The sequence below is a fragment of the Siphateles boraxobius genome, unplaced genomic scaffold, assembly GCF_051911475.1.
Source record: "Siphateles boraxobius isolate OS27281-9 unplaced genomic scaffold, OSU_SipBor_1 35, whole genome shotgun sequence".
Classification (NCBI taxonomy): Eukaryota; Metazoa; Chordata; class Actinopteri; order Cypriniformes; family Leuciscidae; genus Siphateles; species Siphateles boraxobius.
This window is the reverse complement of record NW_027508975.1, coordinates 12,876,884-12,903,268: the sequence shown is the minus strand read 5'-3', so window position 1 is coordinate 12,903,268 and position 26,385 is coordinate 12,876,884. Positions and strand designations below refer to the sequence as shown.

The following is a 26,385-nucleotide window of genomic DNA, read 5'->3' as shown; positions in this document are numbered from 1 at the left end:
GTAGTTTTATAATCTGAGTTTTTCCACATTCAGCCATTTTGCCATTATCTGGATTAGAATAACCAAGTATTCATGTTATTTATTACTATAATCAAATATTGAAGTCATCGAATAATATTACAAAACAGGCATTTAAAATGTATGTTGAGATATGGAAAGATATTCTTAATTCTACAATGCATGGCTATCTTTTCCTGCCTGGAATGCAGCAAAACATGTATTCAATGTATTTACTTTATAGTAATAGTTGTTTTCAATAGAAATGTGTTCATTTTAATTTATATATATATATATTTAGTAAATCAATGAAATGACAATGGATATGGTAAGCATAACGAAAGAAAAATTACTTTAATCCCCTTTTAAAAAACTCTTAATGACACTATGTTGGTGAAATGAAGTCAAACCACAGATCTTCCATTTAAACAAAAGATTTTTATTTAACTTTTTCTCTGTATACTTTTTATTATAATAAGACACTTCTCTGCTTGTACATTGCTCCCTTGAACTTAAAAATGGCAACAACTGTGTGTGGGAATGTAAGTTGGGGCAGACAAACTCAGATGCATACCAATATACATACACGTGTGTATATCAAGGTCCAATGATAAGCCATAGATGCTAGAACAGCAGTAACAACTTCAGGTACCTTGGTATAGTTAGAAGTATAATACAATCTCTGAGTATTTCAAGCAATACACATTTCTATTCAAATATTGGTACATATGTGACCAAATCAATGTATTAAGTTTAAGAGGGATGATAAACAGCACTGAAAGCCTATGAGAGAATGGCTTCCAACGAATAGACTGACCAAGCTGTATCGGAGAACGAAACCATGCTTGGTAAAATGTCTGCAAGTAAAGTCAAATAAACCCATTTTAGTTATTTTCCTTAGTAGATTGGAAAAAAATATATATATATATTGATTTAACTTTTTTTCCACTGCACTTCATTTGGATTAACATATACACACAATGTATATAATGAAAATATCCTAGATAAAATAAACATCCTAATAGTGTCAGAAAAAGTGGGCAATTGGGACTCATATTCGCCTCTCACAAAATGTTCTATCCTCAAAAAAGCACATTACATGTAGAGATCAGATATAAATTCACACATACTTTTTAAATGCCCTACTCACACAAACATTTCATTCAAAAGCCCTACATATTTCAAAGCTATTCATTAGACCAAGGCATTCCCAGAAAACAAACAAACCCCAACTTACACCATTAGGATACAGATGCTGGTCAAAATGAGGGAACAATGCTTTGATCCGTTTCTTTTAGACATCAAGCATTTGTGGTTTCTTGTTAACCAGGGCTCAAGCTCCCTGGATGGGTAGGTTTTGTTTGACGTCAGGCATATTGCACATTGAACCAATGTCTTATTTAATTTTTTTGTAACACTACTCAAAAAAGGGCCACAGACTCCTTGGCATTGACTTGTGTCTCAATGAAATGAATGGTATATAGAAGATCAGTTCGAGGATGTGAGCAAGACATTTGCTCATGTTCTGATACATTGAGGGACTTTGGAAATACACACAGGAGGAAGAGCTTGTGTAAGTTTCTTTTGTTTAAAAAAATAAAAAAAATGAGGGAATTTACAATGCAGAGGGTAGTCAAAGAGCGATTCTCTACACGCCCAAGAACTGGTAAGTGAATATAACAATAGCACAATACTTTTCATGTTCAATAACCTGGAACTGCAGTATGACACCTAGTCAAATCAGATGCCCAATATACAGCTAATCATTTGGAGAAAGAAAGAAAAAAAACAATAAACAATCTTTAATCTAAAGTAGATTTTAGGAGTTTACTGGCTTAATATAAGTGCAAGACAAAAAAAAAAAACTATAACGCATGTTCTGAACAAAAAAACAAAATTCTAATTTAATGAGGATCTGACACTTAGGCTAAGAGTCATTTGGTTTGCTCACAACAGAAACGGCCTTAAAACAATGTGATCCATGAAGAGGAACTTTTGAAGGACCTTCATTTAAGATCACTGTCCAACGATATAAACATGTATAATGTGCACTAACAGTCTACAATTCCATGCCGAGGCCAAAACCACTAATGAAACTATTTGAAAACCCAAAGCAATGAGCAGAGAAGGCCTGTGAATTTAACATAAGAAAAAAAAAAACCCAATGTTGTTTTGAAAAAGTGGCCATGACAGTGATATTCCAAAAAAAAACAAAAAAACTAAACTGTGGTGTAACTTAGTGGGGCAAGCACAGTAGTATGCAGGATTGAACCAAAAATGAAGGGGATTCTACTTAAAAATACATTTTAATGACCTGCTTTGCAGAAGAAAAAAAGATATATCCTCACATTTAAAGAGAGGTTGAAATGGAAAATCAACATAAGGAGAAATTCAAAACACAATGAGGGGAAAAACAAATCTGATACATTTGTTCTCATTAAAAGAGCAACTTCCAAAATCCAACATGTGATGTGAATACACAAGTACATAATATCAACCTTAGCTTTCATACTTACTTCAAGCCACAGTTCTTACATAAATATATGAAACGTGCCCAGCATACATAAACTAAGCACATTTTTGTCTGGTTGATGTAATATTGTGCTTGTATATGCAAACCTAAATGGGTCATGTGGTTGAATGCACTTTCAGTCAGGAAATACTTCCATTAAAATAGGGTGTAGTATGTAAAATCTCAAGAGTAGTTTAGGATCTGTGGGAGTGTGAAAGGACACAAGAGTGTGAATTTCCAATTAAGGGACAAAAAGCTATAAACCAAAAGATCTATAATGTGTACATTGTCTGGGTAACTAATCTTTTACAATAATAAAGTGTTATGTTAAGGGGGTAGAGGTTTTACAGAAAAGAGTGGCCAAAGATAGAGGGATGCATTTTAAACATTTCCCAAAAAACAAAACATCACTTCCTGTTCTTAGGAGAGGGCCAATTTCCACGCCTCTCACCACGATTGCCCCCGCCAGCACCAGCTCCACCCAATGCCCCACCAGCGCCGGGTGGACCCCTGGGGCCTCTTCCTCCACCACCACCACCGGTATTCACCCTTCTGTTCTGCCTCTCCATTCCAGGGCGCTGACTTGAGAAGCTTCTCTTGCTGGTGGCCAATTCTTTAGCCGTCATCTCTCTCTCGCCACCACCGCTGTTGCCTCCACCACCTCTTCCTGATGGATGGTGATGGTGGTGGTGATGATGATGATGCGAAGAAAAAGATTTACCTCCTCCTCCACCATCTCTTTCTCGAAACTCTGTGAAATCACTGCTTTCTGAGGCGGTTTCCCATTCCTCATTGGCCTGGTCAGAGTTCTGGTTAGAGACGTCGGGAGATTTGGCACCCCCAGCTGGGTTATGGTTGTGATGGTGCTGAGGGTGTGACTGGGAGTTGCCCTGGTAGTGATGGTTGTGGTGACTATTGAAATTTTGATTTCCACCCCCAAGGTTGCTGCTATTATTATTATTATTGTTAGAAGTTGCAGACACACTGTGGTTTGCATTTGCAACAGCTGGGGCACAGGCATTGGGAGTGCTGTTGGTTTCTTGCAGGGAATTCTGCAATGGTGAAGCAGCGTGCTGCTGTTGTCCAGCTATGACTTCAATTCCACTGCTTCCATTTATACGGGCTGCATTCTCTCGCTCTTGCTTAAGTCTGCGGAATCTGGGAGGCTTGTCCTGCTGATGCTGGGATCGTCCGTGACGCCTACGACGAGGGGGGCGCTCAAATCCCCTGTTAGGGAAACTTCGTCCATCTGGGGTAGACTGAGGAAGAGTCTGGTTAGGAGGACCAGTGGAATTTGAAGGAACATTACTTGAGGGCAGAGGGGCTCCAACACTTCCATTCTCAGTGGACCCTTGTTGAATAGATGTAGGCACAGAGGGATTAGTTGCAGAGGGATTTGCACTTTGACTCTGAGATTGATTCAGGTCTGCAGGTTTCTTCTTGTCACCATTCATTCCACGGCCTGAATCTTTAGGAGGGGATGGCTGTGAGGATGTATGCTGCTTTCGCACAGTTGCAGATTTTGTAGACCAGCCATGAGAAGCAGAGCCAGGTCCAGATCTATGTCCACCAGACACTCCAGCAGTTCCTCCACTTCTATGGAGACCCCCTCCATTACCACCTCCACCTCTACCACGTCTTGATGGCACTCCCCTTGGAGTGAAAACTCTAGTCTGGGAGTTTCTGATTGGAGCTGAAGAAGATGAAGGGCCTGTTGTAGAGTTCTCTCCTCGTGTGCCAGTCTTGGTGTTCAGCTTGCGGTCTTCCTTGTCAGAGTGAGCAAGTTCACTACCAGCACTCTCGCTGCCTGTTTCAGATCCCCTTTGTCTCCTCCTCTTTGGCACCTCTTCATATTCAGAGCCTTCACTTCGAGTCTCACTTCGGTTTCTAGCACGTCCCGGATTTGGCTGAGAGCCCCCATGTCCGTGTCTACCACTGCCAGATAATGCCTCCCGCTTGTATTCTTGATTAGAAGGTGCATGGGGGTAGCCACTGTTGGTTGCTGACCTATAGTCCTTGCTGCTTCTGCCACCTGCTTTCCCACGGCTGCCTCCACCTGCACTGCCAGTGTAAGTGCCTCTGTAACCTCGACCTCGGCCAAAGAACTCTCCTCTGCCACGGTTGGATCGGCTACCTCTAGATGAGGATGCATGGTAAGTTGTGCTTCCTCTTTCAGAAGAAAACTCTCGTTCCCTCCTGGATTGAGGAGCTGAATAGAAAGAATTCTGAATAGAGCTTTCTCCGTTTTTGGATCCTTTACCAGTACCCCCAGTGTTTCCTCGCTCCTTTCCGCCAGTTCTGGGTTTATTTGATGAGACTGCATCATCTTTCCCACTGGGTGCTGAGGAGGCTTGAGCCCCAGATGCTGGTTCTTGTTTGGTTGTGGTCTGGCTAGCATCTTGTTCTTTATCTTTACCACAACCTCCAGTGGTCTTTTCTCCTCCTCCTTCACCACCCTCTCTTTTCATCTCTTTAAGCACTGGTCTCTTAATAGGACCTGCCCGCTTGACTGTGATGCCATCTGATTGAGTAAAGCATTTGTTCTCAGTCCCCTGATTTGCAGGTTCTTCAGTATTTCCACTCATTCCAGAGCTTGCCTTCCTGTTATGGGTTGAGCCCCCACTCACACTACTGCTACCAGGCCTCGGGCCCCAGTGTGTCTCAGTTTTGTGCTCCCGAATGCGAGGGTTGGATTTAGGGTGATGGTGCTGCACAGAATGCTGTTGGGGCTGATTATGTGCATTTCCCATCTTCTCTTGTTTCCTTCCTGAAGCATGAGCAGAACCAGTATCATGCTCATGCTGTGGTGTGACTTGATTATGTAGGGACTGTTTTCCACTGCCATCTTCTCTAGCTGAGGAAGATGATGATGATGACGATGAACAGGAAGAGGAGAGGGACGGCTGATGGAGTAGAGGTGAAGGGTCACTCTTTTTTGGCTCCCCCAACTTTTCTCGCTCCCTGCCATTCTCTTGCTTATGGAGATGAAGAGTGAAATGAGGAGGATGAGTGGGAGGACCATGGTGTTGGAGATGTGAATTGGCCTCCAAGGCAGAGTGATCAGAACGGCCATTACGGTCATAATGGGGATGAGGAGTCCCCCAGATTTGGCTCTGTTGACTACTCTCCTGATGGCCAAAACCATGCAATGTCCCTCCACTGTTGGCCCTTTGCTGCAGGTGGGGGCCCATTCTGGATCCACTGTCAGGGTAGCTACTGTAACCTCCTCGCCCACCCATAAAGGGCTGATGATGGGTATGGTGGCTAGCACCCTGGCCCCCAACTTGAATCCCCAGAGGTGGTGGGGTTTGGTTCGATGAGCCCGATGGAGAGCTTGGAGCCACACCAGGCGGCTGAATGGAAGCCGTTCCTCCCTCTCGCATACGCACTGGAGGAGTGTCACTTCTAGAAACATTAAGAAAAGAAAAACATGTGATGCTTATAAAAAAGTCATGTCTAACAATATACTATAAAGGAAAAGTTTACAAATATATTCAGCATTAAAATTCAGGAATAAAGAATTTTAACACAAGCTGATTAGTTTAATGCAATTACTTTTAATATAAAATGTTTGAAATGGCGTCTTGTTACCTTTGACCTTTGCCAGCCTCCTCTTCCTCGACAGCTTTCTGCCGTAAAGGGGAAGTTAGACCTCGACCCTCAGTACCCCCAGAAAAAACTTCCGGTCCCCAAGCCAGTTTGGGATCCATGGGTGGTGTGCCACGGTGAGGATGAGGGTGTCCGCTATGCTGCTGCCTATCAAACGGATCTGACCCAGAGCCACCTGAATCAGAACGTTCTCGACTTATCAACCCTGAAACACAAAAGCCCTCATCATCCCTGGACAACAAGACATCTGTCTAATATTCACAGTTTATCTGCTTGTTTGTTTTAACGAACCAGAAGGATGCATGCTGGGAGGATAGTAGTCCATGGGTGGGGGACGTCCCTGCATCATTCGGGGGTCCATGTATGGCATCATCATCCAGCGGGGATCAAAGTTCAAAGGCAGAGGTGGAGGGCGCCCCATTGAGCCAGGGGGGTAAAGGGTTGGCTGTTTAGGCCCAGACTGTGGTGTGGTACCTGGAGAGGGGCCCTGCTGATTCTGAGATTGGGACTGAAGCTGATTTTGGGCAACCTGGTTATGTTGCTGCTGCTGCTGCCACTGCTGCTGCTGTTTGAGCAGTTGCTCCTGCCCACAAATGATACAAGCCATGTTTTTATTGAACATTTTTAATGTTTGTCAGACTTTAACCTCAGTCCCTGAGTATAAAGAAACTCAGCTTTTATTGGGTTAAAGATATTTTATCTTTAATACACTAAAAGCTGAAATTTTATCCTCATGTACCATGAACTATGGAAATGCGGACCCAGTCTGATGGGGACTAAAACGGGTCAAGTTTTTGTATAATGTGTGTAATATAAGGATGCTAACGATTAATCGGCAATTTGATTAATTGTTGATAATTTAAATCGATGAAACTTATCGATCAGCGATTAAGCAATGTAATGCTCATGCGTGCTGGCCAACCGCAATAAACAAAGCAGACACAAGGAAAAATTGAGCGAGTGCGACAGAGTTATGTTTTAGACCATTTTACTTAAAAAGGCTAGAGTTACACACTCATGACTACATGTTTGCTTGTGCATTCGCACCCTTGTTGTTTTGTGCAAATGTAAGTTGTAATATGTTTATTTTGTGTAGGCCTATATCTGATTGATCTCAAATTGGATGCATTTGGTTAAGAATTAACGCGGTAGTAAAATGCACCGGTGGTCGCTTTAGCTTCAGTGCTTGCAGCTTAAACAGCAATGCACGACTAATAATGACTATGATTGGGACGGTCATATTACATAACATTATAAAAAAATAAAAATATTGTAAAACGTTGTGAATTATTTGAGTTTAGTTGCCTTGCTTTCTTATTGCCTTAAAGAGCACGCACGTCCACAACACGATTGACAAATTTTGAAAAGCATGTAACTTAGATCAAATTCACTTGTATATATCTGATTAATCTCATTTAGGATGCATTTTCGTTGAGTTAAATAACCGCTAGCATAGCTCTTCCGTTTCATTCAGCGCGCTCAGCTCAAACATCAATGCACGACTAATAATAACTATGATTGGGACTGACATGTTACATAACATTATAATAACACTATTTTAATAATTTGCCATGGAGCATGTCCACAACAGGAGTTACACATTCTGACCAGCACGCATCTGAGGCGGCATTGGTGATAGTTATATTAGTCATTATATTTGATTATTAAATAATTGATTTAATTAAATGATCAAATCACATCACACAATCCTACCAGCCCTTTATTTAGACTAAAAACCCTATGCATGCGTTTGGTGAGGAACATGGTGTTTTGAGCAGCATTCGCAGACTCTGTCCTGCTGTTGGCTATATGGTACTGCAGTTGACGCATATTGCAGTATTAAGGCTAACAATTAATCAATCGTTAATTTACAAGACGATCGATCATGGAAATTTGTGTAAATTGACATCCCTAGTATAATATATTCACTGAAACTGTGAGAGTCATTGCCATAATAAACATTGTATATAATGGATAGGACTATTTCCATATTTAGAGACAAAACAAACCTGTTGTTGCCTCTGAAAACGAGGAGGAAGAGATTTTTGATACTTGGAAAAGCCCTGCCCAGGTGGACCACTTCCCTGCCGTCCTGTTCCACCAACACTTTCAACCAACTTCACAGAGTCATCTCCACCTCTAGGGCCACGGATGTGTGGCCCGCCCACCACAGGTTCCTCCTTGGCATCTCCAGGCACAGGGCCATCCAGGGATTGTGGATGCTGGTTGGTTTGAGGCTGCAGAGCCTGCTGGGACTCTGAATGAAGAGGAAACTTACTGAAATGGTTTGCTCATTTTCTACAACAAACATTCATCAAGAAAAGACCACCATGTGTCAAAAAGATGAGGAAATGTACTATTTAATGAAAACTAACCAGTGTTGGAGTCATGGCTGCTATTGCTGCCAGCCCTCTGTCTGTTATTAATATTCAGTCCCAACGTTGTACCGCTTCCCTGAACAGATGACAGAGGAGTTTCTTCAGTGTCCACACAGGGTGACGATGGCTGACTGGCATTAGGAGACGAGGCAGGCGCAGACAAGGAAGGACTAGGGCTGTTGGCTGGAGCGTCAATGGGGCTGCTGGGTTTCATTGACTGTTGCTGCTGCTGTTTTTCATCAAGTCTTTTGAGCTTCTCAGCACAGGCAGCACGGCGCTCCTCCTGCATTCTCCGTTCTTCCTCTTCACGCCGACGACGGGCACGCTCTACTGCAGCAGAGATCTCCGTTGATGACTGCTTCCTTCGTTGCCGCCATGTCTCATCCTCATCCTCACCCTGTTGCTGGGGTTGCAGGGCGTTGGAGGGAGGAGGAGTCGGCCCACCAGGCATCTCCCCCACCTGCTGCTGTGCCTGGGCACCGTTGGGCTTCTGGGGGGCCAGGATGGGGCCAGAGATTGGCGACTGGTTAGAAGGCCGGTGCTGTTGACAGAAAGTGGGTTAGTAATTAAGGTTCACCAATGTAACCACCATCGTCATTAACACCAACATGCTTTTGTTAGAGCTTGATGTCGCGTCCGTCCTATTTCTTGGACTCCTTCCCCATGTACCTGGCGGTAGTAGGAGTAGGGCCCTTGTCCAAGAATTGGACCTTGTGGGAGGGAGGGCTGCTCCCTTGGACCACCTAGTCCAGGCCTACGCCTCTGCGTAGGGGTATATGTATCAATCAGTGAGTCATCCAGGAAACACCACAAGCATGTTCCTGTCCTCACAGTGACTGCACATTATTTGGCAAATGCCAGTGGTACTACTGAAGGCTTGCACCTGGATGGGGAGATGAGTTTCATACCTGAAAAGAACCTGCATTTGCTTGGCTGTTCCAGCTGCTTCCACTCTCCTCAGCCCAGCCTGGCTTGCTGGAGGGGGATGCAGAGCCATCTTCAGCACTGGAAGGAGGGGTGCGGCGCGAATCCCCTCCACTGTCCGATGCTCGGGAACGTGAAACTGGTGCAGGTCCATCTTGGGATCTCTGCTGCTCCCTTGACTCCCTGTTGCAGCAGAATATAAAGTATCCAAAAAGGACTTCAGTGAGCGAAAAGAACAATTAAGGTAATCAACCAATAAGAAAACATTTCAAAAATGTTTACCGAGTTCCATTTTTGTGTTCAGTCCGTTCTTCTTCCCCATCATCCTCTCCTTCATCATCACTGAACTTCAACTTTGCAGAATAGTCAATTTCCTCCTGGGCTCCTGAGAACAAAGCAAATCATTAAGAAAAGGATATGACACTGTAGATATATGTTGTACCTTCAAATCAATACTGAAAAGACAAATAAACTAAATAACCAAACATTCTGTAACTGTCATTTATTAAACGATCACAAGAAACACTGTCTCCTTGTATGCATACCAGTTTCATAAAGTTACCCAATTATGCAATATATATATATATATATATATATATATATATTAGGGCTGTCAGTTAAACGCGTTATTAACGGCGTTAACGCAAAACCATTTTAACGCGATTAATTTTTTTATCACGAGATTAACGGTCTTTTTGGTCTAGCAAACTTTGTAGTTTTTTTTCACATGCTTTTGCAACAGGACGCGGCATGCGCGGCGCTGCGCTATGAAACCCATTCATTTCAAGGGCTTGCGCCGTGCGAGGACGTTTTGTTGCTTCGTCGACCAAAGCGCAAGTGTATCTAGACCGGAAACAAAACAACAGGCACGCGCACACACACTTGTTTGGGCTTGCGAGCCGGCCAAATAGGTTAAAGTTACGTGACGAGATGACGAGCGCGAGACGCCGAAATGGATGCCAATAAGATTCTGAATGGAAAGTTTACTTTTAAAAAGTTGCCAAATGGTTCCATTGACTAGACCAAAGTGATATGTGTGTTTTGTCGTTATGAACTGAGCTATCATCATCGCAGCACGTCCAGTCTGAAATACCACTTGATGATGGCCAAGCACACACACACACACCTAATGCGAATTCTCCGCCCCCTCGTCAATATCAGTACCTCGTCAGTATTTCTTTCACCCTTTTATTGATGGACAGTGTTACATTGTGTTACAAAGAAATTATTTGCTCCAAGTGAGAATGTTTGTGTGAAATTGAACACAGTATTGCCTATGTTGTTTTCAATAAAAAAAAAATGTGCACAAAGAAAGCAATCCACTTTTTTCATGTTGATAAGAGCATTAAAATGAGAAAAAATAATGAACAAAGAGAAATCAAGAGAAATTTAGAATAGATAAAAATGTGCGATTAATCGCGAGTTAACTATGACATTAATGCGATTAATCGCGATTAAATATTTTAATCGTTTGACAGCACTAATATATATATATATATATATATATATATATATATATATATAACACAAATCAAAAGAATTTTCTACACTCTTAATATGTCAGATGAACTGAAAGCTTTGCTCTTACCAGCCCAGCCCTCATCTCCATCATGGTCCAGCTCATCCAGCTCCTTCAGATCATCCTGTTTGAGGATGGATGGGCGCTTTACTACTTCACCCCGGGGGCCTCCAGGTGGCCGCCCATCTGGCCCTACTCCACCCTGGGAACGAGAAAACCTGCCAAGAGGTCAGAAGAGGGTTAAGGACGTCAACTAGTGGAAATTAATATTAGTAGCATTTCTACTCAGTTGGAAATAATCTACTCGCAAATAATCTTACCTAGGGGCCTCGTTTGGGGGTGGGTACCTGTAAGGTCCCTGTGGACCATAGGGGGGTGGAAAGGGCAAGTATGGTGGATACATCTAGAGATAAAATGCAGACAGAACAGAAAGGCTATAAATGCACTGAACAAATAAATCAATCAAAATTTTAGACATTTTGCCATTCTCTAGAGATGAGCCAAGATGAAAATGTTCAAACTTACGAAGGGAGGCATGATCCCTCTGTAAGCCTGGAATTGCGGGCCAATGGGTGGCTGGGGGAGGGGAAGTGCGGGGTTGCTGGTTGAGGGAGTTCTAGGCAGCCCATGAGAGGATGCATTCTGCTGTGGGATGGGAGGGGCCCCAGCAGCACCCTCCATCACCATATTTCCCCCAGCACCGCCCTCCGCAACTGCCTCCCCAGCCAGGGTGGGTGCCAATGCCCGGCCCCCACCATCCCGCCAACTTGTTACGTCTAGAACAGAAAGCAAAAAATTGCTTATTGGGAGTCTGCTGAATGTGTGAACCAACACGAATCAGAAGTATTATTTAGAATTTAACAGATATGATATGAATTCCACATGCTCCAAGACAAATCACCACAACAGTTACAGAACAGGGCATTTATGCTTACTCTGGGGGCGGAGGCTTGGTCCTGGCCCATACCACTGATCTGCAGTGGCCTGTTCTTTGCCAGCTTTGTCCTGGTCTCCAGCCGCCTGCAGGGTGGGAAATTCCTCGCGAGAGAATGGCGACTGTTGGTTTGATCCCTTTCCACCTGTGAAGAGAGCAAAGTTTCAAAAATAACAAACTGACATTACGGGACTTCAACAATTATAACTTTATATTTCTTACTATTACTTATACATTTATATTATGTAAATTATTTTCTTTAAAGAAATTGTTTATCCAATAAGTCAATCCTGCTGTCATTTACATACTAAATTTTTTAAATCGTTTCCACACACAATCTATGTATAGCTTCAAGGGTAGGATGCAAAAGAGTCACTGAAGTATTGTAAAAGTAGTACATACATTTTATATTAATTCTGCATCCCTTTGAGACTTGACGACATTAGTCCCCATTTTTTAATTGCTTGGAGAAAATAAAGTACAAAACTATACATTTACAAAAATACATCTTGTTTCTGTTCCAAAGAAGAAAGGATGTCTCATTGAAAATGTAAGACTGAGTAAATGACAGCAGCTATGTTTCCATCCACCTATTTGTATAAGCATTTCGGGGTATCGCATAAAAAAAAAACACTGGATGGAACCTGGAAACAGCAAAATGCGCATAATTCTAAAAATGAGCATAAAAACTTTATCTGAAAAACAACAATGGAAACACATTTACCGAAAAAATTCCTCGAAGTGCATCAAAAGACATATGACTAGACGTGCTGATATACGATAATACAATATAACACGATAATGAATATGCACAATATTGTTATTGAGGGCACTTTGAAATACCGAGAATAATTATTTATTACGAATTATTAAAATTTTTAGAATGCATTTAGAAATTTTTCCCCATCAACCGATTAAAATGCACAACACCGCTGTATGTTGCGTCAAAGAGCCATGTGTGCACTCTTATGTAAACAAGCCCAATGTGGATGAGAAAGCGCATGGCGGAACATGTAAAGGAGACGCGCTGAATGAAAATGCGCATTCACTCTCTGACAACAGATGGCGCTGATGGTACAGCAAAAATGCAGCCATTGTATTTGTAATGGTGTTCATCACAGCACCAAATAATAAATACTTAAAAGACCCAATAGGCTATATATATATTTTTCAAACAATTTAATAACATTAACAAAGAAAAATACCTTCTGTAACAAATGTAGCTATTGCTCATTCTTAATCTAACTAACGTTAAATAACGAGACCTTATTGTAAAGTGTTACCTTTTTTTCTTTATAATTCTTTTGCACTTTAATCTGTTTGAAACATTTGTTTACTTTGAACATTTAACTACAATAACGCAATACACAAATTATAGAGTTATTTTTGTTATAAGAAACTATGTTATATAATACTATGACAACACTTTTTTTGCAACTTATTTCAATATGGTGATAATAACGTGTATCTTGCAATTATCGCAACATAAAAATTTTATACAGTCGCATGCCTACATGTGACTTTGAGATGGGACAACATATCTGGACAAACCAGCAGATTAGTTGTTCTGAAATGCCAAAGCAAAGTCTGTCATGAAAGTGATTCAGTATAATTACCTCCCAGAACTTTCTTGCATGTCTGTGTTCCCTAAACAGCACACATCCACCTCCGAAAGCAAGATAACTTTGTCTGTGTGCTCTGAGGCACAAGTAATTTATACAGTTGCTTCTCCTAATGCTAATATACAGCATCTTCTCCTAAGTGATATTTAGCACCATTTTATCAGGAAGAGACGATTTTGTTCTCTTCGGCTCATTGGATGGAAACGGTGCTTTATTTGCAAATGTTGAATCGGTGTATATTAGGGCTGCAGCTATCGATTCTTTTTGTAATCGATTAATCTAGCACTTAATCGATCGATTAATCGGATTTTTTTTTTGTGTGCGTTTTATTAACAGAATAGTTATATTAAACTTGTGTCTATTTCAGTTAAAGCTGTTATAAGTTACATACTATAAGTTATATAGTATGCAAGTTATAAAGCTATCTCATATGTGAATTTTCCTTTAAGATGTTATAATATAACCACTCTAAGCATCAAAGCATATTTGTGTATTCTGGTAGTTTAACGCTGAAGAAGAGCTGTAATGTGACTTGTTGAACATGCAGTAAAAGCTGACGCACTTTTTGTTCCGTGCGTTTTAACTGAAAAATGAGTACTCAGAATCTTTATTAAAAACCAACAGGCTGGGGACTTAAATTTTTTGTTGTTGTCTGTATTTGGCAGACGTGAATTACAAACAAGGTCTCGCAAAGACTGCAATACAATATTTGTTCCTCCATCACGGTGTGTACAGTGAATGCATGCTGAAATTATTGTTGCCTGGCTACATAAAAGTTTAAGCATACGATGCATTGCTGCAATTGGTCTGACTGGCGTGTGTGTATGTGTGTGTGTGAAGGGGTTCTTTTTTTAGGCTTTACTCTTGCAATTGAACGTGATAGTTACGTTTACTACTTAAAAATGTAATCAAAGCTAAAAATCATATCTAGTCAAACCGCATCACGACATCACTACAAATACAGTATGGGAATAAAATCAGTGAACATCAATAGGCTTAGACTACGTTACCTTGTTTCAGCGAGTTAAGTGTATTAAGTGAATTAAGTGTGTAATGATCCCACACTTTAGACAATTTCTGCCGTTTATTTACATATTTATTCTCCGCCATCGCGCTAACTAAATTCAAAATTTATGCTTCCTGAACAGGTCCGTGTGAATAAATGGTCCGTGTGAAACAATCAAATTCCTGCGCCGCGCGTATAGTGCGAGTCATAGGAATCTAACGAGGCTTCGAGGCAGAGTTTTTGCCTCGAGGAATTTTTGTAATCGAGTAACTCGAGGAATCGTTTCAGCCCTAGTGTATATATATATTCCAATTTTGCCCACAAGTTAAATTTGCAACTTTGGATGGAAACAAATCTAGTGTCAATATCATGTTTTTTAGTTATTAGATGTAATTAGTTCAATTCAACCTATGTTTGATTTAAATTTTGATATCACCCTAATTAAAATTTCCTCATTGTTAACCTCATTGTTTTTGTAACGCACTGCTTATTTAAAAAAAACAAATATTTCAAACAAGATAAAGTAATATTTTAAAATTTGCAATATAGGCAATCGTTAAGCTCATAATTTTTAGTAGAAGTTCAAATACTGTACTCTTATGTACTCCATGTTGTTATCTACAAGCATGTTCCTGGGACTTTATCTCACCATCTCCTTGTACTCCATGTGTAACACTGGCCGGTGCCCAGGACCTTGGTCCTACGGCTAGAGCTTGAGTCGGGGCCTAAGAGACATACAAAAGTGTCAAGAACCAAACAATGTCCCAGAGTAACAAACACAAAAACATTTATGCCAAAAAGTGTATTGATTTAAAAATGTGGATTGACTTATCAAACAACAACATCTACAGCTGTAAGGTACAGACCTAATTAACTAAAAGTTTAGATGTTGAATAGCATGCATAATATTGAAGATTATTCATGTTTGTGCGATGGCACCTCTTGAGCTGGAGGTGTTCTCGGCACGCTCGGCACAGACGTCTGTGAGGCCACAGGCGGCTGCGACTCCGGCTGCGCTGCTGACAATACATCGGTACTACAGAAAAGATCAGAATCAAAACAACAGGCATTAGATGGCAGGCAAGGACATGTACCCAAACAGCAGAAGATGAAAGGTCACTGAAGATAATTATGTTTTAAACAGTCCAATCGAAAACTGACGTGATGTGATTACTCTCTACAAAAAACTGATTTAACAATCTGGGTGGTCCATAGTGAAAACAAAGTACCATTTAAGCACATTGTCAGTTAATTGAGGCATTGTTGAGCACTTTTTCAAAGTTACATTGATGGCGATGTAGCTGGTAGCGGTTTTATTGTTATTCTGCACTGAATTACAAAAACAACATCATGAAGCAATGTAGCTCCTTCAGGAAGGTGAACATCCCTCACCTCTTTGGGTCTGCTTGTTCCTGCTTGCTTGCCCATCCTGTGCCGTCTTTGGGAACGAGCGAGACGTTGGGGTCGTTACCTTTGTTCTCTGCCTTCAAACTAGGCAAGCTGGCAGGGGGGGGCATGCGCCGTGCAGAGGCAACTTTACCAAGAGACTGTAAGCCATGACGAGGGGCAACTGAAAGTAGAAGTGGAACAGGAGGAGGTAAATAAACAAGCACAGAAACCCAACACCATCTTAAGGGACACAGCCCGAGCGAGCGGGAGAGACTGCTGCATGTGCGAGAACATCAAACTCCATCCGTTATGGCTTAGGAATGCTTGGCTGGCCAGTGAAAGGAGCAAAACTATCTTACAAGGATTTGTTTCAAGTGGTTGACTTGGTCAAAAAAACTAAATTCCACCTTAAAACTCTCAAGACAGACTTGGCCCATGCAAAATAGGTTGAACAATGCACAGAGCAGTCATTGGTGGTTTCAGATGATGAAAAACATATCCGTCCCAACTCTCAATCCCCTATTTGTTTCCTGGAGCAAAGCAGCAGCCTGAACAGCAGGGAGAACTTTATTTGTAAAAACAGGGACAGCTGCTTAGAGTTAGTAGTTCGTCTACTGAATAAAACATAAGCAGGGAAAACGAAGATTACAAGAAGAACTCTGTCTTAGGTCAAACCTCAACAGTTCAGCAAGCTACCCTGGACAATGCTGATACAACTGATTTTTTTTTTTAAATAATACTAGGGTGATCCAGAGCGGGATTTAAGAAACTTAGAAATCAATGAACACGAGGCCGCTTTGTTTCAGAAAGGCCAGGCAGATTATGATCTTAAATTGCACAATGTAAAGGACTATATTTTCTAAATATGCAACAGCTGTATTGCACTGCTGTGGCAAATACGGATGACCTCCATCAGTCAGCTACCTCCGGCTTACACAAGAATTGTCCTACAGAATCCAGTCATTAAAATGTGTGTATAAACGACACAGTTTCATCTACCACACATTAGGGGTGTGCCATATACCGTCCACGATACCACCGGCATGTAGCATGTAGATTGTATGAGTAGCCTAAATTAATCCACACAGATTATAAAATCAATAAATCATTTTAAAACTTTCTCCGAGACGCAATTTCACAAACCACGTGAGTGTTCAGTGGTGCTGCGTCTTCTCTCTCTCTAGTCTCTCAAAATGGGTTGCTCAAGGCAAGCGTCGATACACTCTCACGTTTAGGAGTTGGGACATGACGAATTGCCACTTGCACAATCGGGCCAGCACTGCATCGTAACTAAAGTTGATAATTTTCACTTCTTTTTAAGTCTCATCAGTTTAAATATTCAAGCGATTTTAAACTATCCAGTACTCGTGCGCTCTCAGAGAGACGTTTACTCTATACAGACGTTACTCGCGAGTAACAAGTTATTTTTCGCGGATTAAAGGAAAAAAAACATGCAAAATTGTGTCAAAATTCCGCTCTTGGTTAGCATACTCGTAAACAAAGTCGGTTATGTCTTAAATAAGCATAAAACGCATGTGACAGTGCGACAGACAGTATATTGAAAACAGTAATGGATCCGTGCATCAGCTCTAAGAGAGACAGCAGCCATATAAGTCTGTCTTTAATGTTGTCGTCAAAAAAATAAAAGATAGCTTTAATTGTAAGAAATCAGAATTAATAGCCTATGTTTTTAATTTAGTCAGGACTAAAGGTAATCAAATGTAAAATAACACTGATAGTATTTATTTAATTTCTGTAGTATTTCTGAATACTAGGGTTAGACCAACCCAAAAACTTTTCTCTTTATTATTTTGAATACATTTTTGCCACTTTTTTCAATGTAATTCAAAGATTAAAATCAAGCTTCCTTGTGTAGTGTAAACTCTTAACAAAATTACCTATTGTAAAAACGCAATGAGTGAGCAAACATTTAGGTGAGATAAATGTAATAAAAATGGTCTAATTATATTTTCTATATCATCATAAATATCATTATTGCAAATATTCTTGAAATATTGTGATATAATTTTGAGGCTATATCACCCACCCCTACCACACATACTCAAAAACATGTAAAGTTCATGGTGTTTTCAAAACGAGGACACTCCACATGAACTTCATCTCCAGAGCTGCTCTAGGAGTCATTTCACAATCGCTTCACCAATTCTTAAAAAAAATAAAAAATTAATCGTCATATCATTAGGGGTGTGACGGTGGCAGTTTTTCACCACCTCGGTGGTAATGGACCAACCACCGGCGCTGGTGCAGTGGTTGGGGGATGATATATATACATGGCCCGCCACAATATCAACGCTGACGGCCACACATTGATTTTCGATTGTTTTTTTTTTACTAAGCCTATTTAAAATTGTATTTGATTGCAGAGCGCCGTAGCGCATTCGCGCAGCACTACCTCTCGCTCGTCCCTCTGTCTCTCTCTCTCTCTCTCGCGCTCACTCTCTCTCATGGAACACCGCTGTACAAATCTGTCCAACACAGCGCTGTCAATGTCGGAGACCCAGCTTTAAAAAAAGTAATTAGCCAGCATGCAAGGAGCCTAGCTAATAAGGAGAGTCAATAGTTATTGTTAGAATACAGCTGGATTTTCGAGGTTAGCACACTGGAAGTAAATATTGCTGCACGCGCGCATCGATGTGGACTATTTTAAAAATGTTTTTACCACCTTTCTCTGCCTTGAAAGTTGCAATGACGTTGCTGTCAATGGAGGGACAGAAAACTCTCAGATTTCATCAAAAATATCTTAATTTGTGTTCTGAAGATGAATGAAGGTCTTACGGGTTTGGAATGACATGAGGGTGAGTAATTAATGACAGAATTTTAATTTTTGGGTGAACTAACCCTTTAACCGAATGCAAGAGATCAATCAGATATAGGTCTACACAAAATAAACATAATACATTTGCACATAACAACAAGGCTGCGAATGCACAAGTAGCCTAAACGTGTAGTCATGAAGGTGTAGCCTAACTATTTTCTAACATAAAATGGTCCAAAACAACTCTGGCACGCTCGCTTTATTTTTCCTCGTGTCTGCTTTACATGTTTAGCGTTGCGCATGACCGTGCTAAATCGACGATTGATACGTTTTATCATTTAAATTATTGTTGATCAATCGTTTGCCTCCCTACTCAATATACAAACAGATAGAGATAAATTAGTTTAGACAAAAAGTTTGAGACAACAAATCCTAAAAGCTTTTACTCAGACTAAACTCACCAACAGGCTTCTGTGCTTCAAGGCTTTTTCCTTTGTAGGTATCAAACAGGTTGAGAGACGCATACTTGGTTTTGCCATCCTTCCCCTTTGCCGTTTGCCCAGAGCGCTCTGACATTGCGCTGTACGCTCATTGAGTATGGTGAGTCCTGAGACTGAAAGAGAAAGAGTGAAAGAGAGAGTGAAAAGGGAGAACATAATGCTGAGGTGAAGGGTGTTTCCTTTGAAACGTTACTGTGTTTTCAGGATCAAAATTTGAACACTGAACTGAACAGCCATGTGCAGGCATAACAGACATCTCTGTAACGGGATTTTTAATCATAAAGTTAATTTAATCATAAAATTACTATTGTTTTGCTTTAATAAGTGCAGTTACTAATATTACATGTTTGCAGTCAATTAGGCTTGCTGCGGTAGTCGGTGTTACCGCAGCGGTGTATTTCTGATTGTGTTTCTCATTATTAATAATAATGAACCCACCATTCAAGCAATTGCGACCCCGAATAGGCGCTAATTCGAAGATTTACTGGTAATTTGCTGCATTTTGTAGATCACTATACATCCTACAAGACAAGCCTACATAATGTTTACAGAAGTCACCCTAGGTCTAATGCTCAACAATAATGAACCAAGATATTGGGGTGTCCCAAATGATCAAATAGCCTATCAACAGAAAATATGACCCATGTTTACACTAGACAAGCTGGACATTTGCACACATCAATCAGAAAAGCAAAATGTAGACGTTCTAACAGCATTTAATTCTAACAGAAAACAAAACAAACTTTCTCATTTAAACTATTTCTTTTACTACAGAAAGACTTAAGACAAGTGCTTGCCTAGTACGATTTATCAATAAAACATTTTAAATGCTGGGGAAAGGCAGTTGCGACTGGTTGCTATGGTGATGCATTATAAATGCTGTATACCGTTTCTGTCTTGCTACAGGTTTCGTTTCATCCATAGCAACATCAAGAGTGACATCCACTCAAATACATTCATAAAATCTTAGAATGATTTTAAAATAAACAAGTCGTGAACTGCAGCTAAAGCAGATAAAACTAAATACTTCTCTATGTTATTATATTCATAACAAGAGTCTTAATGTGTTGAACACTTAATGTTTATGTCAAAAACACAGTATAATATTAAACAGAAATTTCCTCCATAGGGCTGGGCGGTATGATGATAAATATTATTTCCACGGTATAAAATGTCTATAATTAGAGATTTTGCGATATCGTAGTATGTAAATGTGTTTATTTTTTAAATCCGAGGGAATGATCAGACCCTCCTAAAAGAGGCTTAGCCTCCTATCTATTAATCTCTAGTGACAATGACATCCCTACTAAATTCAATAGAGAAAAACAACAAATGAAAAAAATCTGGAAGAAAAAAAACATTTAGTGGTGGAAAAAAGTTACCATATGAAAAACAAATGTTATTTTGTATTCTTATCAAATACATTTCTGAAAAACTATTTGTAGAAAAATTCTATACAATTAAAAGAAATGTATTTTAAATGTATTGCACAGCTTTTTAATGGGGCATCAAGATATTATAGAGATGACAGAACAAGACAATAAAAAGGTTATTAATAATCTTTCGGTGTGCAAAACTATCATAATATGAAAGGCTCCACCACAGAGCAGCACACATCAATTATGCGCATCCCAGGTGCAGAAGGATGTGTTTAAAGCTATGAAAGTTGCTTTGAAAAGTGCAGGTCACAAAGAGTCAAGAGAAGAGAAATTGTGCACACAGCTCCTAGTGTATCACTTTATATCCTTCCAGAGATTCATTAGCTTTATTTCTTCACAGTTTTAAATTCCAGTGGGCGTGATGCCGCACAGTGGCATTATATAGTTTATATAAAGATTAACTAATCTCTAAAAAGATTAAACTAATAAAACAAATTGATTTGATTGAAATGCATAAATAAAATATAAATTAAAATAAATACCTTTTGATTTAAATAATACATACAATTACAGTACAGAGAATTTAAAAAATGCAACATAACTTTACTGACACGGTTATAATATTAATTTTTCCACATTATAAATTAGGTCTTTTTACGTATAAATATATAGCTGCCTTTTAAAATTTTAGGAAAGGTGTCCCTCGCATGAAGATGAATATATTCGGGGATCCATAGCATTTAGAAGATTGAAAACCCCTGGTCTAATGTACAAATAATACCGAAGTGTACTAGTTTGGATTTAAAGTTCTGGCCCATTTACAGGTTTTATTCTACAGAGTGACATTCAACATAATATAATGATTAAATGCCAACAGTACAATCATATATCGTACATTAACATTGCTTAAAAAAAATGCCATAACCACTGTTTGGCCAAAATAAAAGTTACTGGAATATTTGGTATTAGCCACCATTCTCTATATCAACACCATAAAGGATCCTTATAATGTTTGTGTAAGCCCATATGTATTTTGTATGATTTTACAATAGTAAGAACATGAATAGTAATATTTGCAAAGGACAGCCAAAACAGCTGTCCAAAAATAAATCCCAACCATGAATTTTAAAGAGCACAAACCAATGATTTAGTAAAAAGCACAGTACTGCTTCTCTATTTAACACATTAAAGCCAGCGCAGTGTACTTCACATCAGATGCAGATTAGGGATAGCAGTGATGGCCATTTGGCAAAGCCTGTAAAATAATCTAGACGCAACATGAAGCAACGCTGGTGAACAGGAGCTGCGTAGATTATTTTACACGCATTGCCAACTGGTCGTGAGGGCACAGAACAGCTCTCCACAAAAACACAAATGTTGTTCCTCTGACTATACGAAAAGTCCGGCATCTGATATAAAAAGCGGTATATTATAAACCCGGTGAATGGTCTGTTTTGACTTGTTAAATCGCTGCTTGAAACCGCGGCCTCCATGTTTCGTGCTGGGAGGAGGGGGCAGACATATACATTTCATAATATACATAACTTCACGATTACGTATCACATCGGACATGTGAATTAATCTAAGCATGGATTAGATCAATCGGAAAAAGCGACAAACACAAAATAGGGAAATAAACTATCCATATAATTGATGTTGCGGGTTTGACTAAAGGATTTGATGGCGAGAACAAAACAAAATGGCGGCGGCGAAGTGAGGCCAGAGCTACAAGCACATTAGCATCGGGATTTGTGACGATTTAACAACATAGGCTTCTTCTGGAATCCGAGTTATTGGGTTTTAAAGTGAGACTTAATATATGTCTAACCAAACGAGTCAACCGGATCCTTGTTTCTAAACCAAAACAATGCACTTTTCTGACATACCGTTTCAGTCAATGCACGTCTTATACATTCCGCTACCCTAGGCGTAACGTTACTACTCCAACTCAACGTTAAAATAACACTTACTAAAACGGTCTAAAAGAAAACTTCACAGCCACATAACTTTAAAAACGATATATGGTACATCTTCAACAGGATGTGTGACACACACAAGCTATGCTGATAGTATGCTAACGTTAGCCGACACCGACCGATGAAAAGCTGGACCACAACACTACGACCACAAACACCACTATAATAAAACCTATTTATTGCACTCGATTGGTCATTATACACAGCTACTAACCTGGTCTTGTTCCGACTTGTCTCGAGGTTGTATCGTGGAGTTATTAGCAATAATCGTGTACTAGCTAACGTTAGCACAAGCTCTTACAAAAGCTCAAAACAGGATTATGAGTTGAAGAGATCGGATGGGGATTGCTGAGGACGGATGTGTGCAGTGAAGCTTACTTGTACTCCTTTTTCTTTTTTCCACAAAACAAATGAAAAAGGAAAAATAAAATAATATTGCGGGGGGTCGATCCGTCACTATTAGAGCCGTCAACGGCTTCTGAGGATGGTTTCGCAGAGAGGGGCGGATGCGCGCATAGTGGGCGGGGTTAAATTAACATAATACGTTCCGAACAGGCCTATTGGCCAATCAGATCATATATGTTAAACTACATTAACATTTATGTAGCGCCTCTCTCTCAATGATAGAGGTGCGCTATGAATGGCTGTGAGGATAAAGCTTGCACTAACAGGTGTAACTTGATATCTTCTTAGTCAATACAATTATTTTTATTATATGATTCTCTTCGCTCTACGCTGGAAGCAAAACCTTTATGTTCTATACAGGTGTCAACAGTTAAAATATATAATGTTTTTGAAAGAGTACCGTGGAAGTACCTTGGTATTCGGGTAATGTTGATTACCATTGCTATTGTTTATGACTTTGGTTACTGTTCAGTAACGTGGTAAATATTAAACTATAGTAGCCTACCACCAAGGTACTTTTAAAAATATATTAAAAGAAAAAACACCATTTATTGAAAATAGAATTATTGCATTGTAAATGTCTTTACTGTCACTTGCAATCAGTTTAATGCAGTATTGCTAAATACAACTATTAATTTCTTTCCAAAAAGTCTTACTGGGCCCAAACCTTTGAATGATATTGTAAAAATGCAAATGATCTTAAATGCATAATGTTGAGTATAACAGTGCTTGCATTGTAATAAATACAGGTGATGATGCATAATGTAAATGATGTCTAAACACACTAATAAAAGCAAATTGTTTACTTGTTTGTTGTGTGAATCAAACAAATGGTATGAAACATTAAAACATTGCTATGCATTTGTTAATTCATTTAAATATTTGAACAAAAAGCCATTTAAGCCAGTGCTATAGTCACAACAAATACGCCTTTGGTTTGACATTGAGATCCAGTGCATGCTTCATTGATTTTTTAGAAGAACTAACACTAATCCACCAAAGACATCAAACATGCAGGCGGGTCAAGAAGCAGCAGTGCTTTCAGCACCACAAGACATCTTACCAACCAGAAAAAAATTGTTTACAGATCACATTCTGACACTATGGTCCATACCTTAGCTAGCTCATAACATTTATAGTTTATTTAACTAATTTATAAGTCCATAGTCACAAGATAATGTCATGACATAAGATCAATGGTAAGATTATAACTGCCCTGTATCTCTGAGCATCTGCAGTTTAATTTGATTTGTGGCTGTCATATTTTCCAGATGTGGACTCTGTTGCATTGTACAATGTTTGCATTGTACAATTTGTACATTGTACAAAAGAAACTCTGCAATGAAATTTTGCATCTCACTCCTCACTTAGTTTGCAGTCACTTCTTTCAACATTACTTTTAAATGACAGTATAATTAAGCGCTATTGCTAAGTAGTAAGACAAATTCCACTAAACTGAAAACCATCAAGGGAATATATAGGCTATATACTGAACACTACCGGTCAAGTTTGGAATAATTAAAAACATTTTTTAAATGTTTTGAAAGAAGTCTATTATGCCCACCACAGCTACATTTATTTGATGAAAAAACAGTTAAAACAGTAATATTGTGAAATGCTATTACAATTGAAATTACTATTTTCTACTTGAATTAGGGCTGTCAATAGATTCAATTTTTTAATCGCGATTAATCACGCCCTTTTGCAAGATTAATCGCATTATCATGTAATTAAACATACATCATTTATCTTGTTTAATTTAATCTTGTTTATTTTTTCATCATTTGCTATATCCAGAAAAGTAAACTATCAGATTAAAGGGTGATTCTCACAAAACTGTATTTTCTGCAAGTTTTTTTCAAGGTAAATTTAGGTGTCTTTCCAAAAAAAGGATACTTGGAGACTCCAAAAGAACACCAAATAACCAATCTATATAAGGAGTCCAAATAATTCATAAATGTATGCACACCAAAGCACGCAATACATTTTTTTTTGCAGAATTCAGTGTACATTTACTGTAAACTGTTTAACAGTAAAAAAAAATTCTCTAGAGGCAAAGCATCAGAAAAAAACTCTTTGCTTGCAAACAATTAGCATGTGATACCAACCTCACCCATCAGATAATCATGTAAATTAGCCTAAAATGCTTACAAGGTGACAGATCAGTATCTTTAGTTAATCTTAATTATTTAACAATCATATGTAATGTTAGACATTCTTCTAATAGCCTACAGTAAATCCCTCTATTTTTTTTATTGTTATTGTAGGCCTACCTTTAAATCCCATTAAAATGGGATTCATTGTCATGTGTGATAAGCTGCTGGTTCTGGTAGGTAAGCTATATGTTTCGAGGCATATGTTTATTTAATTTTGAGATTTATTGTAGGTGTGGTATAACGTATTAGTATGGCATTTGTCTTCATGTGTGATGTGTGACAACTTTTTATTTCTTCTGGAATATTGATGCTGTTTTTGATACTTTGATTTGGTCTATTGAAATACAACATGAAATAACTCCATATCTCACACATGACAACAAATGCTATTATTTTTTCTTATTGAGATGTGCAAAATCGTTGTAACATGGACAACCTGTCAAATGCGAGGCTTATCACTATCTGATTTACCCATGGCTTATCCACTGATAGTGGAGTGTAAAGTCCAGCTGCCCCCAGATGTAATTTGGCCGTAACGGGTGAAGCTAGACCGAGGGTCCAACCACACCCAAACCCTACCCATAACTATATCCCTTCCCATTAGATCCACAGAGGTGGAGCTGGACTAGGTCAAGCTCCACCCAAGATGTCCAGAGAGGGGGAGCTTGACATCATTTGGCTCTGCCCATTCATGTTATGCCAATGCTTAATGATAGCGGCACCAGGTGGCAGAAGTTGCATCTTTGACATAATAACATCATGATTTTAGCTGCTTTGAAACAATGTGTACTGTGAAAAGCACTATACAAAATATAATCTTTAAAACACAGTAAATTGTTCTCACAATGTTTTATGCATTCCAAAGACATTCAGCAAATATTATTAATATTAACATCATAAAGACGTTCCAAGAATGTTATTCTAAGAACGTTTTCTATCAGATTATGAGAATGTTCAGTATTATGAGAATGTTCAAGTAAAAAATCCAACATCAAGACAGTTTTCTCTCAGCATTATACGAGAATGTATATAATGTTATAAGAACGCTACAAAAACATTATTTTAAAGAATATTTTGTTCTAACATTTACATAACACTTTACAAATGTTATTGAAAGTTGTGGGATCTTCCCTTTAAGGTAAGAAATAAAGGCCAATTAAACTTAAAATATAGGCTATACATCTCATGTGTTTCTTCGCTTTATGTTTTTCATCACAGCAACATAATAGGCACAAAAAAGATAATAAATCAGTAAAAACAAAAATCAGGTTCCACAACCTTAGAAAAGCTTGTGTGGCTCTAT

The 26,385-nt window shown here is 39.2% G+C and overlaps 1 protein-coding gene across 3 annotated transcripts; it reads right to left on the bottom strand.

Annotated features, from left to right (window-relative positions):
• Nucleotides 1–415: 415 nt before the first annotated feature.
• On the bottom strand, nucleotides 416–23,039 carry prrc2a (proline-rich coiled-coil 2A). Of its 3 annotated transcripts, XM_077196454.1 has the most exons (17): nucleotides 22,736–22,873; nucleotides 19,128–19,279; nucleotides 15,894–16,071; nucleotides 15,441–15,537; nucleotides 15,151–15,226; nucleotides 11,875–12,018; nucleotides 11,465–11,715; nucleotides 11,260–11,342; nucleotides 11,009–11,157; nucleotides 9,703–9,805; nucleotides 9,405–9,603; nucleotides 9,166–9,258; nucleotides 8,494–9,037; nucleotides 8,128–8,375; nucleotides 6,410–6,701; nucleotides 6,101–6,323; nucleotides 416–5,914 (listed from the first exon to the last, which is right to left on the bottom strand). In XM_077196454.1, exons 2-17 carry the CDS (start codon nucleotides 19,240–19,242, stop codon nucleotides 2,917–2,919), a joined length of 5,793 nt encoding a protein of 1,930 aa, XP_077052569.1. In that variant the 5' UTR covers nucleotides 19,243–19,279; nucleotides 22,736–22,873; the 3' UTR covers nucleotides 416–2,916. The 3 variants fall into 3 exon arrangements, with proteins under 3 accessions (XP_077052569.1, XP_077052568.1, XP_077052567.1); XM_077196453.1 differs by lacking the exons at nucleotides 9,166–9,258; nucleotides 22,736–22,873 and adding an exon at nucleotides 22,900–23,039; XM_077196452.1 differs by lacking the exon at nucleotides 9,166–9,258 and having other exon boundaries at nucleotides 22,736–23,003.
• Nucleotides 23,040–26,385: the final 3,346 nt, after the last annotated feature.